This window comes from Hordeum vulgare, chromosome 5H (assembly GCF_904849725.1).
Source record: "Hordeum vulgare subsp. vulgare chromosome 5H, MorexV3_pseudomolecules_assembly, whole genome shotgun sequence".
NCBI classification, from domain to species: Eukaryota; Viridiplantae; Streptophyta; class Magnoliopsida; order Poales; family Poaceae; genus Hordeum; species Hordeum vulgare.
In genome coordinates this window covers 374,065,258-374,081,332 of record NC_058522.1, presented here as the reverse complement: position 1 = coordinate 374,081,332, position 16,075 = coordinate 374,065,258, and the positions used below count along the sequence as shown (strand labels likewise).

The 16,075-nt window shown below is 43.9% G+C and overlaps 2 protein-coding genes across 4 annotated transcripts; one reads left to right on the top strand and one right to left on the bottom strand.

The window, feature by feature from the left end:
* Positions 1 to 250: 250 nt before the first annotated feature.
* LOC123452573 (SURP and G-patch domain-containing protein 1-like protein) lies at positions 251 to 4,126 on the bottom strand. 3 transcript variants are annotated; one of them, XM_045129249.1, is made up of 10 exons: positions 4,016 to 4,124; positions 3,282 to 3,677; positions 2,482 to 2,608; positions 2,258 to 2,364; positions 2,028 to 2,171; positions 1,498 to 1,635; positions 1,233 to 1,412; positions 745 to 923; positions 604 to 664; positions 251 to 511 (listed from the first exon to the last, which is right to left on the bottom strand). In XM_045129249.1, exons 2-9 carry the CDS (start codon positions 3,673 to 3,675, stop codon positions 638 to 640), a joined length of 1,296 nt encoding a protein of 431 aa, XP_044985184.1. In that variant the 5' UTR covers positions 3,676 to 3,677; positions 4,016 to 4,124; the 3' UTR covers positions 251 to 511; positions 604 to 637. The 3 variants fall into 3 exon arrangements, with proteins under 3 accessions (XP_044985184.1, XP_044985183.1, XP_044985185.1); XM_045129248.1 differs by having other exon boundaries at positions 251 to 664; positions 3,282 to 3,687; positions 4,016 to 4,126; XM_045129250.1 differs by lacking the exon at positions 4,016 to 4,124 and having other exon boundaries at positions 251 to 664; positions 3,282 to 3,983.
* Positions 4,127 to 4,286: 160 nt separating this feature from the next.
* Positions 4,287 to 9,018, top strand: LOC123452575 (meiotic nuclear division protein 1 homolog). The gene is made up of 10 exons (XM_045129252.1): positions 4,287 to 4,453; positions 4,956 to 5,036; positions 5,589 to 5,705; positions 6,281 to 6,319; positions 6,599 to 6,706; positions 6,779 to 6,841; positions 6,921 to 6,972; positions 7,135 to 7,179; positions 7,276 to 7,355; positions 8,655 to 9,018. Exons 1-10 carry the CDS (start codon positions 4,451 to 4,453, stop codon positions 8,688 to 8,690), a joined length of 624 nt encoding a protein of 207 aa, XP_044985187.1. The 5' UTR covers positions 4,287 to 4,450; the 3' UTR covers positions 8,691 to 9,018.
* Positions 9,019 to 16,075: the final 7,057 nt, after the last annotated feature.

Genomic DNA, 16,075 nt, shown 5'->3' with positions numbered 1-16,075 from the left:
CAGTATAGGCTAGTTAAGTTAACTCTATAAATAAAGTTGATTAAAATAACAACCTCTACATCACTCCTGCAGATGACTTGGCTCGTGAGTAAATATTGCGAGACGGTCTATTCACATACTAGAAATACAACAAATCGCACATTCAGGGTCCGGATTTTCAGTTCCTTTAGTATTGCATATGTAACAATTAGCTTTAAAAAAAACTGTCAACAGCAACTACAACCAAACACACACTTTGCAATGGCCAAAATAAGAAACAGTAGTCAACTGAAGGAAGTCGCAGCAGAAGTTGCATAATCACAAAGTCACATTGTCCACCAACAGAGGCAGAAATACATCACGGTTCAAAACATCAACTTTGGCATAAAACACCACCATAGAACACACTCATAGTACTTAACGCGACAAAAACAAACACTAAAACGGCAAAGCTACTGCATAACCCCAGGAAGCCCCATGGCTGTGGCGTTCCAAGTTACTTGCTGAATAAATCAACTTCTGGGCTTCTCTGCTGATGAACAAAGCTTTCAATACTGTTAGTCATTTCCCAAAGCAGCAGTTAGTTCTGTGAGCAAAAGATTGCAGCAAAATTGGTTTTCTTACGTCTCCCCCTCCCCTTGGCTGACCTCCCCTTGTATCAATAGTATTGTTTCCTTGGGTTGTTCTGCAGGAAATAGCATAACTGATGAGACAAACGTATATAACAGATCATCCATTAAAGCGGGTCATGGCCGGGCAGCATACCAGTGGGTTTGGCCTATGGCGGTAGCCTAGCATCATTCGCTTCTTGTATTGCTCGTAGATGTCATCTTCAGATGACACCTCACCAGGTTGGATAGCACCAACACCAAGGTGATCCTGCTTCACATCTCCAGCCATAATGGGATCTGCACGGCCACTTCTCTCACTGCCAAGACCCTCACCTGCAGAATAAACTACATTTAGCACCTACAACTGAATTCAGTATAATATCACAAGACTAATTAATTAGGTCACTGAGGGAAACGTTCAACAGGGGGAAGGCTAGCGGGAATTCTATATACAACATGTTGACCTGAACTTAACAATTCACCAGCCAACCAAATAGATTATTACGGATATGGGGTTCATTGTGTCATTTGGATTTCTTACTGGTTAAAAGACAATCCAACAGGCCAAGTAAGATCAGAAAGACAAACAAGTTTTTACTAGAACTGGAACTTTGGTATTTACTATTCAATTCGAGGACTAACCTTCCCTCCAGCCCATCTTAGACAGAAGCTTGTGCCCAATATTGTCGGCCTGAATCTTAGCCTTCTCCGCAGCTTCTTTGGTAGCCTTTTGTGCTGCAGCATCGTTACAGCGTGCCATGAACTTCTCAAGTTCTTCTTGAGGAATGAAGTCCCCCATGTGGTGTCCCTTGTTAGGAGGACCTGGAAAGAAAGAAAAGATGAATAATTAATATCAAGTCTCTACAGCCTTCAAACACAGCGATTAACAATAAATGTGAAAATGTACCCTGAACAAGACATGGAGGTGGTGGCATTTCGTCTTTTGACTGCCTTGGTGGTCTCTTCCGTTCTTCCTGCGCAGCTTTCTTCATGTAGAATTCCATCAATGCTACTGGATCTGAGGGTGCAGACATGCTCTGACCACCTGCAATAATATGAGACAGCATCAACCAACTAAAATTTATAAAAACAGAAACAAGGACCAATCTGCTAGATAAAGACGTTTCATATTCTGGAGAAAACTATAATGTAGCATGATGACAGGATTAGGGTTCAGTTGCTCACACAAAATGCACATCATAATATATCTATTCAATGGATTAGGCCACACAATTACTACAGAGGATGCCAAAAAACTAAGAAGAAAAGTCAGATGACAATTAACTGGCGGAGCAGGGTTACGAACTCAAGAAAACATTGCGTAACATGCGTACCCAAGCTTGGAACAGTGTGGAAGCAATCAAACCAGAGTAGCAGACAAGTTTAAGAAACTTCATAATTAAAAAATGATCCAAAAAGACGCCACGAGTAACTTACCATGGCTAGATGAGCTTCCCTGGGAAGAACTACCTTCATATGCACCATATAAAGCAGAAGCAGGTGTCTGATAGTTAGATCTTTGTTCAAATGAGCTTCTTTGCGGACCAGTATGTGCTATGGAGCTTGCAGTGCTCGAATTAACTGCATTTTAGCAAGAACATATGCCATGAGAACTTGCATAGGTGATAATTGATACCAAAAGTAATGGTGTTGTGTGACACACGAACCAATTTTTGAAGCATGAGCATCCTTTGTCTGAGCATGAACCTTTTCCTCTTCAGCAAGCCGATTCTCATAATATTTGTAGTCTGAACAGTTCTTATCAAATAGAAACCTGCAAATAACCAGAGTTCAAGAATTTACCATTGCAACAGTTAATGATACAATTTTGATCTCCAAATTTAATGTAAGCATTTTTTTGCATTGATCAGCAATGCTATTGCCGTCATACTTGAATGGTGAATCTCCAGGATTCTTCTGCCGTGTGATATCCTCAAACTGCCTCCCATTTTTGGCAACGAAGCTTGCTAATTTGTCAGCAACCTGCCTCACTGTCATATCATTTGGTGGTGCTGAGGCTGCATGTCACTTAAGAACTCATTAATATCAAGTGCATGAACAAGGGAATGCAAATTACTGCAGCAGCAGTAACGCCACATTTCCAACCCTTTCAATCAACATCCTTCCCAGCCATGTCGATATAGTAATCTATAAGCTGCAGCCATAAGAAAAACCAAAACCTTCACAACTTTTGGCTGCAGTTGGAACATATTACAAATGCTGAGAACTGATGTCCATATTTGACAAGCTACTAATGTATGCGTGCCGGGGCAAAAGCAGAGTTTCACTGGTGTTGTGCAATGTCAATTCATTTTATCAGTTAAGTTGACAGGTATGCTTTAAATACTATGATGATTAAAATATCAGATAAGCAGTGTGTCTCTGCATTTATAGCAACTATCAGGTCAAGAGACAAGGAACAACTGTTTTTTGCACCAACATGTTTAGCTCAGAATAAGTTCATCACATATGAGGCAATCTTGATCAAAATTATCATCCAAGTCCCAGGGCACATGTGCATAGAAGATACAACATCTCTAATGTTAAAAAATATTTGTCAAAATTCAAAGCCCTTATAGCATATCTATTTGTAGACTACAGAGCTACTACCCAGGGTAAGGGCACATGATCTCAGAGAGTATTCATTAGAAAGAAATACAGTAATAGCAGCAAATGAAACAAAATGATTACCAACAACCCTAGCTGGGGCAGCAGCTGAGGGAGCATCAATGGACTTGTGCCGCTTCGCATGATCCCCCCTCTCCACACCGGCAACATCATCATCATCGTCCTCCTCAGCTCCAAACTTGACAGGCATAATAGGGATCTTGTTCTTCTTCAGGCTAAAGGCCAGCTTCCCGCCCGACAAGACCGAGCCGGCCTTCTTGACCTCGAGCGGCCTCTTGTTTGCCGCAATGACAAGAGGCGTCTTGGGGTTGACAGGCTTGGCCGGCGCAGAGGAGACAGCGCCAGCACCAGCGGCGGCGGTGGGGGCGACGGGCTTCTCCTTGTCCTGCATCTCCTGCTGCATCTGCTTGAATCTCTCCATGAAGGAGCCGTCGTTGGCGAAGAGGCCCTTATCCATGGCTACACAATCCTTTTAAGCTCCAATCAAGACACCGCCATGGTGGTCACACAAAAGCTAACAACAGGTCTACGGAACATATAATCCACCGAAACAATAAACCCTAGACGCACGCGATCATCCATATTTATTTACTTCCGGAAGGAGGGGGATCTAGCCTCCCCCTCAGAAAAGTTCCTCCAAAACTCCAACAAATTTAACTCTACAGGCAAGCAACGACCGACCCGATTTAGGCGAAACTTGGCGTGCAAAAAATGGGGTGAAATTCATCGATGGGGATGCCATGCCTCGAATCGCTGGATCGGATGGGGCGGGAGGGCGGATGGGGCGGGAGAGTTACCTGATCGAGGGGCACCGCACGGGTAAACCAAACCCTAGAAAGGAATTTGGTGCGATGGGTGGGGATGGGGTGGGGAATCGGGGAGGAGAGAGAGAATATGGCGATGGAATGATGCCGACTCGACTTCGCGTGGGAGAGCCAGAGACAGGCTGGGTTCCGGGACCGTGCCTCGGGCCTGCGTCGGCGCAGCCCAGGCCCAGTTTGTAGGCAGGCCCGAGGTCCAAAACGCTCCCTCGTCTAGATTCTAGAAACCCCTCAAAAAAATAATCTTGATTCTAGAAGCAAACCGAAACCGACCGGCATTCCCCCACTCGCTCTCGCGTCGCGTCTCTCGGCGGGCGTTTACTCTCTCCGGCGACCCCGACCTCCCGTCTCCGGCGACGGCTGCCGCCCCGCCTCCCTCTCAACCGGCTCGGCGGTGCTCTATAGCCTGCCATGGTGAGTTCCTTTCCCCCCCTCCCCCTTCCTTCAGCCTTGCGCACCACTCGCCGCCGAATTTGGTCGGGGCAACCGCTTGGCCCGTGGATCGGCTGAACTGGAAGTGAAGCCCCCTCTTGCACGCGAGGTAGTTGGGTTGTACATTGAGAAGTATTAGATTGGAGAAGCCGGTGCATTTCGGACTGTGAATCTTCCTTCCGGCGCTAGGTTTTCCATTATCACGCTGCCGGCCATCATATTTAAGGTGCATTGCAGTTTACAGCCATATAATTCAGTTTGGCGTAGCATATGTGCTGCCTCGGTAAATCTCAGGCTGCCAGTTGCTTGCGGGTCACTGTGTATGCTGGTGGGTGCAGTTGGGGTTTACAATGCCATGGGGCTGTGTTGGTGCTACATTCCCCACGAAAAATTCGGAATTGCACCGACCATTTGTCGTATCTATAAGCATCTGTATATACTGTAATGTGTAACTGTAGCTGATTATTTTCCATATCGTGCTTAGTCGAAGAAGAGGGGCCTTTCCTTGGAGGAGAAGCGGGAGCAAATGCTTCAAATATTTTACGAGAGTCAAGACTTCTATCTGGTAAGATCTTCGGTGGAGATTTTGTTATACTGTTCTACCTCAGTGTTGCAAGAGTAGCTGCTTGCAGTGACTACTTTTTGTTCGGAAGCAACATACTCATGGGTTCTTCTCTTTCTGTTGCCAATGTGGAAGTTTGTGCTTGAAGATGTACTGATAGGTCTTCTATGTAGTTTAATTATACTTTGGAATGTTGGTGATTGAGGCAAGCTAGTGATATGCCAGATGCCACGCTAATTTCTGCAGTTAATTCCCGTTTTCGCGCGCTGTATTGATTTTAAACTATCAAATTGTCACCTCCATCTTACATTGCTCTTCACCATTAGTACCTGAACCTACAACTGTATGTATATTAGTGCCACCAGTATGTATATACTATATACAACTGTATACCAATATTGTTGTGCTTTGATGAACTTCTGTTTTCAGTGTGCCGCTTTAGTGTTTTTTGCCTTACAAACAATCATTAATATGCACATAGTTATTGTTTCTCCGTGTAGACTGTTCAATATGTTTTGCTGTTCCATAAATCTCTCACTCTCTTTGCTCGTTCAGCTTAAAGAGCTTGAGAAGATGGGTCCTAAAAAAGGAGTGATCAGCCAGTCTGTTAAGGATGTTGTGCAAAGCCTGGTGGATGATGATCTTGTCCTGAGAGACAAAATAGGGACTTCTGTAAGTTCTTCTGCTTATATGTTTGTGTACCATGGATGGGAGGAGGATAATTGCCTTCACACATCCTGGTCATTTAGGGGCTGTTTGGTTTGGAGCCTTGAGCTGCCCTGCCAAAAAATCGGTCGTTGACCAGGCGTCAGGTGGCTGTTTGGATCGCCTCCAAAATATTGGTGCGCCAGCCCGCCCCAGTCCCATCCTGCTACTCTTGCGCCAAATCACTGGTGTCCGAATCCCTTGCCAATTTTTTGGCGTGCCAACAGCGCCCAGGATTTGGCAGGGCGAGCGTAGGAACGAACCAAACAGCCCCTTAGCCATTTTCATATATGGCATGCATTATTTTCATATATGGCGTGCATTAAGTTGATCTATCTTCAATTCACGAAAGGTTTATCGTATTCTTCAATGATTTGGTTAAGATAATACATTCTTCAGGATATTGTGCATCAGTTGAACATACTGTGACTTCGCATGCTGTGTGCATCACAAAGAGAGGGCATACCAATTGTTTGTTTAACTTACATTATCATCCATGTACCTCTAGTTTCTAGTTTCTAAACTTATTAGTTTCCTTGCAGGTGTACTTTTGGAGTCTTCCCAGTTGTGCCGGAAATCAGGTACTGCTGTGATAAATTGAACTCTGCTCTTCTTTCATTGCATAGTTATTATTAAACTTTGACCTTGCATGTATGGTTCAACTTTCACGACAACCGACAACACATGTTGATACCGAAATCCATTTCATGTAACTTCTTAAGAGCGACTTATAACAGTGCATCAGAGTAGACATATCTCAATAAATCAGCACTCTTTCTAGTGCACTTCCGTATCCTTGTTGACCTTAGATCTTAGATTAGAGATTTAGGCTAATCCTCTTCTTTGATTTTTTTTTTTAGCTGAGGACTACCTACAACAAGCTGGAGTCTGATCTTTCAAACTCTAAAAAACGTTACATGGAGCTTCTTGAGCAGAGAGACGACTTGAAAAGAGGCAGGGAAGACACTGTAAGTTGTTCTCCATTTCCCCTATTGAGCTCTGCAAGAAGGATGTAGATCAACTCATGTACATTCCTCTAGGATGAGAGAGAAGACGCTTTGGAGGAGCTGAAGGCTGTAGAGCTACGCCATAAGAAGTTAAAGGTTCATTTACATCCGTTAATCTCTTCATTAGTTCTTATCAGTGCTATGTGCAGCTCAACAACTTCTGTACTCATTTCAGGAAGAACTAGCAGCTTATGCTGATAGTGACCCATCTACACTAGAGGCGATGAGTATGAGATCCATCATTCCTCATGTTACTATGGACGTTGGCACTTGGGCATCTATTATTGTTTTGATACATCGCTTTGACCATGTTTCCATGCAAACATCCCGTTTCATCTAAGTTCTTGCAGTAAATTACTTTGTTCTAAACTGTATGGTGATGATTGCAGAGGAAGCTACTGAGGTTGCCCATTCGGCAGCTAACAGATGGACAGGTACTAGTAATTCCACTAGTCAACTTCATGATAAGCTTATATGCTTTCGTCTTGCCTATCATCACTGAGGTTAATGTCATCTTAATGAAATTTCAGACAACATCTTCACTCTGCAACAATGGTGTTCAACTACATTCCCGCAAGCAAAAGAACAGCTCGAACACATGTACAGGGAGGTATGTTCTGCCCTTCCCTCATATACTTAGCAGGGAAATTTGGAAACTGGAGAGACGGCATGCTGTTACTTGACTTCTTGGGTCGATATATGATTGAAACCAATGATTCATAAGCATTGCTTGAAGCTTGGAAGAATCAACAGTTCGTAGTTAGTAGAATGCTGCTTGGACATTTTCAATTGTACAGTACAGAGTCGATTGGCATGGTTCTGGGCAAGTGCAACAATAATTATTGATGATCAGCCAATATATTTCTTCTTCCTTGTTAACTATCCTTTACTATCCTTCAAGTCCTTGCTAGCCACAGCTAGATCTTTTTTGCTGGTCAGTCAATATATTTCTTCTTCCTTGTTAACTACCTACTCAATGTTCTAGAACTCTTTTCTTTTCCTTCAGTAATATTACTAAGAGGGTAACATGACGGTTATGCTGATTATGTAAAGCTGTGGTACATGAACACGCTAGAATTTGCTGTATGCTTGCCATTTGGGCTCTAGAACAGGGGCGTAGACACCTGAGAAGGGCAGCGCTGCAACCTCCATTGCACTGGTGTCACTGTCATCTACAGTACCAATTAATATTAATTATCACATATTTACAAAGCAATTTGCACTTGGTCATTAGGTCAGCTGGCCACAATAACCCGATAGCTAGCTTTGGCTCAGCTCTATAACTATGAGTCAATAAACCATGTCCATCTGTTGCTTTGTTATTGCAGCTTATCTCTCCTATAACATACCAAACTTATGACTGCCATCTGGCATGAAAAAGGCTGCAACTAATCCAGCTTCATGCAGTAGATGTGGCTTGTGCCATGTATCTTTTATCCATGGAGTAGTGGATCTACGTGATGCATTATGTTTATACACGGGGTGAAAAATGCTGAGCATCTTTAAAAGAAGCATATCCTTCAAAGCTGCTTGTCCACTTAATTGTGAAGCCTTTTTGTCCAGTAGAGCTCCTTCACCGTGTGTGTTCAACTTGACTGATTTAAGTGTTTAAGAAAGTAAGAGTAAAATGGCATGTCATGCTTATCCTTTTACTAGTTTGTACTACTTGCTAGGAGATAGAAACTTATGTGTATAAAGAATTGAATGTTTTGAAGGTGAAGATAGAGTAGTTTTGATTAATTGATATCGCACTTAACTACTAAAGTTTGAGATTTGGCTTCTTCATCTTGGGAGAAGCGTGGGCTCGTTTACACCCTCAGCAATCCATATCATCATGTCCTCGGCAAGATGATTTTATTTCAGAAACTGACTCTGCATTCTGCTGACGTGTACTGTTGTGAAATTTCAGGTGGGCATAACTGAAGATTTTGAGTATCTGCCGTAATGTGAACAGCCTGCATATGACCTATTACATCATTGTACGCAATCTCCCTCAGCACGTGGTGTTGGATCTAGAGAGAGTAGTTGACCCAAAATTGGCGAGAATCACCCGTACCGCCGGTTATTTAAAGTTTGAGCAGATGATGCCATTATCGCACATGTTCTGTTATGTAAATGTCAGATGCCTTGCCTATCACTGTTGTCGGGAGAAAATGTTTACTATGATAAAACGGTGCTACAAGATGAATTCGGCACATGCATTTAAGAGATTAGCAATGTAATGAGGAAAAATAGAAGGATCTGAAATAAGAAGAGACTATAATGACACGTAACGAACACCACCTTGCGGAAGGTAGAATGGCACAGGCCTCTCTTATTCTATATATGGATGACGTTCCCGAATAGAAATAGGCCTTCTCTCCAATATTCTTTCACACCCTGGCTGCAAGAATCTGAATTTCGTCTTTTGCATTGTTGTCAAGTTTGCTCCTTTATTAGTTTTTTAAGGCAACTCGATAATATGTTACCATGTTAGGATCAATATCTTATACAGCAACTGCATATTATTTTGTTAGCACAAAATGACAAAATACCTGCTAGAAGAAAGAGAAAAACGTTATCCATTGTTGTGACCATTCGTGGCCTAATATTGTAAGGCATTAGGCATGTGAGGCTTAGTTTTTCGTTGCTGTTGTAAGCTATGGTCTAAGCGGCCGTGGAAACCAAAAGCTGTGAAAACTGCTGTTCTTGGTAGGCATAGTCGTACAGTTGTATGTATAAACAAAATTCTGTTATCAAGTAGTAAAGCGGCAAAAAAGGTGCCTATGATGTGATGTTTTTGAGCCCGAGCTCAAATGAGCTTGGATGAACAGTATCATCGATAAGTATTCAAAAAGTTTTGATTTTTTTTATGCAAACATTGATAAAAGTTCTCAGTGCTCATAAAATTTCGTCAAAAAAAAACATTGGTAGAAGTTATAGCAAAAATAACAAAATTGATGCTCTAAATGTTTTATTTTTGATAACATTTTGGAGTACTGATTTTTTTTCCATCACTTTTATGAATGTCATTTTTGATGAAATTTTACAAGCACTGAAAACTTTTGTCGATGGTTGCATCCAAAAAAATCAGAATTTTCTAAAATGTTTTTCATTCATTTTCGAATTTACTGTTCATTCCGAGCTCAAATGAGCTCGGGAGGAGAACATGACTTTCCTGCCTAACCACCCATTTTTTCCGTTCAACCTAATCTGCACTAGTACGAAACAAATACAGGAGCTGTTTTTGGCTTTGACCTCGTTGCCTACCATGGATTACTAGTAGTACATCAGGAAGATACTGCACGACTTTGCAAGCATCGCACATGGGCAAAGATCGTGTCATGATGGAATTTCTCAACATTTAGGGCTTTGACATTTGTTCTCAGAAAACATTCAGTATCTTGTGCCAAAAGTAACACCAGACTTACTTATTCATTTCGATCCTCTCCGGTGGCGGTGACTTCTCTCGCTGGTCTCCATCAAGTGTTAGAAGTTCAGAGTGCAAGTTGCTGCATGAGGGGCTAACAAACGGATATCACTGGTTGAGTGGTTGTTCCCCTCCCAACAGAAAAACAAATTTTATAGGAATGGAATATTATAGGAAATTTTTCTATGGCGTCATTTAGACCATAGGGTTGGCAAAAAATATGCCCTCTATTATGAAAAATAGTGGAAAGAAGTTAGGAAGTACTCTTTCCGTTCATAAATATAAGATGTTTTGGATATTTCTATATGAACTACTCCCTCCATTTCAAAATAACGGTCTTAACTTTGTACTAGCTCTAGTATAAATTTGTACTAAGCTTAAGACATTTATTTTGAGATGGAGGGAGTACATACAAACTGAAATGAGTGAACGAATACATTAAAATGTGTCTATATACATTCGATTCGGAACAAAGTTAGAAGATCTTATATATGTGAATGGAGCGAGTAATTTCCTAGCCGTGTAGTAGTTGGTTCATATATGATCTTAGCCTCATGTCAGTTTATCCAAAAAAAGGAGTGGCTTGGGTATAGTCTACACAACCACATGTTAGCAGAGTTTAGTTCCTTCTCGGTCTCATGAAAAAGAGCACTGTCATTGTAAGGTTGCAGACTGTACCCAGATAGGACAACGTCAATGGACACAACTATACTGAGTACAACGTTGAACCTTGCAATCTATTCATATGTTGCAATCTGCACGGCTTCCGTGCAATCCAGCCTATACTCCAGAATAAGGTCGAGAGGCTTTCCATGAAAGCAGGGAACTACGATATATAATTGTTTGAGTGTTCTTCTTTGGGTTCTAAGAAAGGTCATGTGCATGCTACTATAAATCAGAGGAAATAACACGTCAATTTTTGTCCAAATATCTGGAAATCAATATTTAGGCCGATTGTATAGTATTTATGAACATGAACATCAAGAGGACTAACTAATCTTTATGATAGTGCATAATTCCTCTACTAATTAATATGATAATGTCATTTTATCCATAAATCGATATTACACTATCTTTTCAATATTTGTGCCACTATATTCTTATAACCTACTGAGTAATTAAGGACTTATGTAAATTTTCATCTTCCCGCAGATAAAGTTACATATTTCTATAGATTAAGTTGGTGCTTAATTGTCAACTCACCAATTTGGTTACTGTCTTTTAATTCCCCACACGTTGTGAAGAATTGCTCATCCTTTCAAAAGTATTACCTAATGTTCTCTCTAGAACAAGCTTGATGTGGATGTGGTTGGTATTCCAAAGGCAACGATGACAAGGATTGATAATATTATGGTCACTATCTACAAGAATCTGTGATATACTTTTTGCATCCTGGATCAACTAATGCAGTCTAGTTTCTTATGATGGGGCAACAAAAGAAGTCTATAGGGGCGAGGCTCACATGGAGCACAAAGAGTGATGACAAAGTGATAAAAGAGTGACACCCTTGAGAGGAATTGATGAGAAATCTGACTTAGATCTAGTGCGAAGATATACATGCAATAGTGTACCCTTGAATTTGATGGTTTATGTAATTTTTACACACTTGAGAAATGCTATGAGATAGAACATACAACAAAGAAAATATTGAAGTGACAAAAATGATATGCAACTCAAACACTTTGACTAGTTACTAGTGTAATTTCATTTTTACAAGCAGTTTAGTTAATTACACTTAAGGTTCAGAATTTCATCTGCCGGCATTCTCCCTTTTTATGTAAACCTTGCATATATATATTATGAGAGAAAAGACATTAGAATTACTCCACAAAGTGGTATAATGCATAAAAACACTAAAAATAACAGTAACAAAACATGATGCAAAATGGACGTATCACACCTCCCCCTCCCGCACCTGTCCGGGGACGGATCCGACAGGACCCTTCTCCAACTCCCTCCTCCCGCACCTGCCTGACGACGGATCCGGAGGGATTCTTGTCCCGTGCCTGACGGTGAAGGTGTCGGGTCCTCCTCCACCTCCCTCGTCCTGCGTGGCGACAAACCCGGCGACATCATCCTCAACCCCCTTCCTCAACAAAATCGTGGACCTCTTTGTGGCGCCTTCCATCGCGCCGACCCCGGTGACACACTACCCCATCGCGACGAGTCACCTCCCTCGCCCAGGTTCCCCTACCAACCTCGCTCGGGGGCTGTTGCAGCTGGATCTGGTGTCGGTGGCCGCATGCGGGCAGTTCGGTGGTGGCGCATGGCATAGGGTGAACCGGCAGGAGTTGGGCGAAAGCAAGACTGCCAGCACCGACGACATCGTACACATTTCCAATCGCCGCCTCACGCCACCGTTGTGTTCATCATTTTTTCTATCTCTTGCTGGAGTACAATGCATGCTCGAGTGCAGCTCTGTCGTGTGCACGTTGACGCCTTCTGCAGTTCACTGACGCCAGCCTGCACGATGGCCCCTTGACCTGTCTCTCTTTTACTAGTTCGATTACACAACATATTTTTTTTGTTTAGCAGGCTAGCACTTTGAGATCCTCCTGACTTAGACATGCAGTGCATTTCGGCAGCAAGGCGGGTTCGCTGGCTTTCGTTGTGCGGTTCGTCGTGCCTACCTTCAAGACCTTTACTTGTATTCGAGGTGGTGCTTCGTTCTGCATTGCAAAAATCATGTTATAAAAAATCGTGGTTTCTATGCCTCTGTTCTGCTCGAGAGGTGATGTAGTCATGTTTGTTCGACATTGTAGTGCAATTTTCTATCCGATGCAAAATCCATAGCCCAAATGGGAAACACAAAAAAATGTTACGGAGATTACAAAAACTACGCGGTTCACTTTTAATATCGTCTCTGATCACTTTCAATACTATTGCGGTTCACTTACGCTCGATGTTAAGTGTAGTTAAATTTCTCGTCTGAAAAAATTCATGTCGAATGAAACAAAATCATGCAGCTTGCTTGCCCGCCAGATGCAGTGCGGTTTTCAGTGTGAAGTAGTGCGTTCTTCTATTTGATGTGGTTCGCGCGTCGATTTTGGTGTCGGAAAAACAGTGTTCGCATTTCAGTAAAATAAAAACTGCTCTTAAACTGAAAGAATTAGAGAGAGTGTTCTATATGAAAAAGTTGCGCCTCATCGATATATTTCCAACGCTGTATCATTTGCATCGTTCGGACGAGCGGTTTGATTTTTTTACGAAAATACGCTTGCTGCCACTCCTAGGCAGCCACACCGTTTTCAAAATTCATTTAAAACCTTAAGGAATATCAACAAATGACCAACATATGAAAGTTGCACCTATTCCATAACTTTCCAACACCGTATCACGCGGCTCGTTTCGACAAACGGTAAAAAAACTGCAGCGAAAACCGTAGCAAAAAATCATTTTTTAAAACAGGATTATGTGTTTCGGTAAATCGGAAACTGCTCTTAAACCGCAATGAATTAGGGACTATAAACTACATGAAAAACTTGCATCTCCATGATACCTTTCCAACACCCTATCGTTTGCTTCATTTTAACGAGCGCTTAAAAAAACTCAAAAATACGCTCACTACCACCCGTCCCACGCTCACCGTTTTTGAAACTGATATTAAACCGTGAGGAATCTCAAAAAGTGTTCAACATGATGAAGTTGTGCATTTTCTATAGCTATCCAATGGTATATTAGACGCCTTGTTCCGAAAAATGGTTTACAAATTGGATAAAAAACAATGCAAAAAATGCTTGCAGTTTTTTCTGCTGACACTGCAATGCTTGTTCGATAGGAATAGAGTGCACTCACGTTAACCATGCAGCAGTTGTATTGACCCTGTCATTTGGTTGAACTGATAGTAACAGAATAATATTTTGTTTCGCAAAAACAAAATAGCTCCCATGATATATATAGGGTGGGCCTATTTCGACATCACGCCTTAAGACCTTATTCTGACATCAAAGAGGCTTATTTTGACATCATCTTCCTCCGCACAGAGCCGACCTCACCCGAACACACAGCAAAAAAGGAAAACCCGCCTAAAAACCCATGCCTCTCCTCCCTCGATCTCTTCATGCCCGACCCCCTCCCACCTTCTTCATGTGCCTCCTCCCACCTCACCTCCACCTTCCACTACAGCCGTCAAGGGCCACACCAACCCCCGACTCACCTACCTCTCCTAATGCTCCAGTACCCCACCATCACGCCGATATAGGTGCCACCCCATTGCCCACCTTCTCCTCTCCCTCACCTCCCCATACCGACCCCCACACCATTGGATCGATGCCGGCTCGCTACTCCACGACCTCCATCTCGCCATCCCGAGCGACCATGGCGCCCCTCGCGCCCCCTTTGCTCGTCGGCCCCTCTAGTAGATGAGGGCTCTATGGATCCAATGGATCTAGCCTCCACTACCCCTGTAGTCATGGGATGCGTCGATCCCTCCCCTCCTGTGCATGATCCAACAGGCAGAGCACCACCCCTGGAAGTCTAGCCGGAGGTCCAACAATGACCGGGGTGAGGGCACCTCCTCCACCGCTACCCTCCACGCAAGGTCCTCCTTCGCTCCCTCCTGCGGGCGGCTAGGTGCTTGCGACGTGCAGTTTGGAGTGGGTGCTCCAGCTCTCCCTTCTCACCCCCGCCCAGCCTTCCTGTCGCAGCTCTTCGGAGCTCGGCGTCTTGCATGCCTTCACCGCCTAGCTATTCACCCGTCGCGCTAGCCGGTAATACGTCTCCAACATATCTATACTTTTTGATTGTTCCATGCTATTATATTATCATTCTTGGATGTTTTACAATTATTTTATAGTCATTTTACATCAGTTTTTGGTACTAACATATTGACACAGTGCCCTTTGCCAGTTGATGTTTTCTACATGTTTTTTACATCGCAGGAAATTAATACCAAACGGAGTCCAAACACAGCGAAACTTTTTGTGGATTTTTTGGGCCAGAAGACATCCAGTGGGCCAGGAACGGACCTGAGGGGAGCTCTGATGGGAGCACAACCCACCAGGGCACGCCCCGGTGAGTTGTTGTGACAACCCGATGCCGACGTTCCAGAAGATTCCCCTTTTATTCCTTTTTTCGTCGTGTGGTTCGTTTGTCGGTCGCATTCATCATCGCATCATGCGGATCATCAGCATTGCATCGGCGTTCCGTTGCCGCCAGTTTTCAAACTTGCATCCGTTGTTAGTTGCCGGTTCTTGCCGTTGTCCGTTCTCAGCCCGACTGCACTCGCACGCGCCCGCGGCTTCGTTCGAACCCTGTTTTTAAAAGTGTGCGTAAAAATTTCTCTGATCGGATTGAGATTTTATGTGCGGTCCTATTTTAATTTAGCCAGGCCGCCTGCCGAATTTCGTCGCGATCGGGGTCCGTCTGCTACCCGAACGGTGGACCGTAGCGGCACCGTATTCGGTCTACCGTCAGACGTATGTCGGTGTTTTAAAATCGTGTTGCCGCGCCGCACCGTTTCCCTCTCTCCTCGGCTAGCCTATTCTACACGTTCACCTAGCCGACCCCACGCTCGAGTTCGTATGATTCCGATCGCGTGGGCGAAAACGGGGCCGAATTCGGATAACCCTAGCCCCCAGTTTGTCTATATATAGATCCCTCCCATTAATTGGACAGCAAACCCTAGCGGTTGCCTCGTTTTCCGCGCCCCACCAACCTCAGCCGCAGCTCTCTCTCCTCCCACCAGCCCCAGCCGCCGTGGGCCCGCCGAGCCCATCCGAAGCCCGCCCGGGCCCGGATCCCGCCGCCGCAGCCCCCCTGCTCCCGTCGAAGCCCCTCCATGGCAGCGCCAAGGCCGCCTCCCGCGCCTTCCCCGTCGCCGCTGCCTGCACGTCAGCGCGCCGCCGTCTTCTCTCGCGTTGTCGCCGCGCCCTGGCCGCCGGAGTGTCCCGTTGACCGCGCCTGTGGAAGCCGGTGCACCG

What these genes read in the sequence shown, in the direction of transcription:
- LOC123452573 (XM_045129248.1), bottom strand. Translation starts at nt 3,675, where the DNA reads ATGGATAAGGGCCTCTTCGCCAACGACGGCTCCTTCATGGAGAGATTC. An exon ending in TGCCCCAGCTAGGGTTGTTG is followed by an intron (nt 2,609 to 3,281) that starts GTAATCATTTTG and finishes AGTGACATGCAG; the next exon opens with CCTCAGCACCACCAAATGAT. An exon ending in GCCATAGGCCAAACCCACTG is followed by an intron (nt 665 to 744) that starts GTATGCTGCCCG and finishes TATTTCCTGCAG; the next exon opens with AACAACCCAAGGAAACAATA.
- LOC123452575 (XM_045129252.1), top strand. An exon ending in ATCTACACTAGAGGCGATGA is followed by an intron (nt 6,973 to 7,134) that starts GTATGAGATCCA and finishes TGATGATTGCAG; the next exon opens with AGGAAGCTACTGAGGTTGCC. An exon ending in TCGAACACATGTACAGGGAG is followed by an intron (nt 7,356 to 8,654) that starts GTATGTTCTGCC and finishes GTGAAATTTCAG; the next exon opens with GTGGGCATAACTGAAGATTT.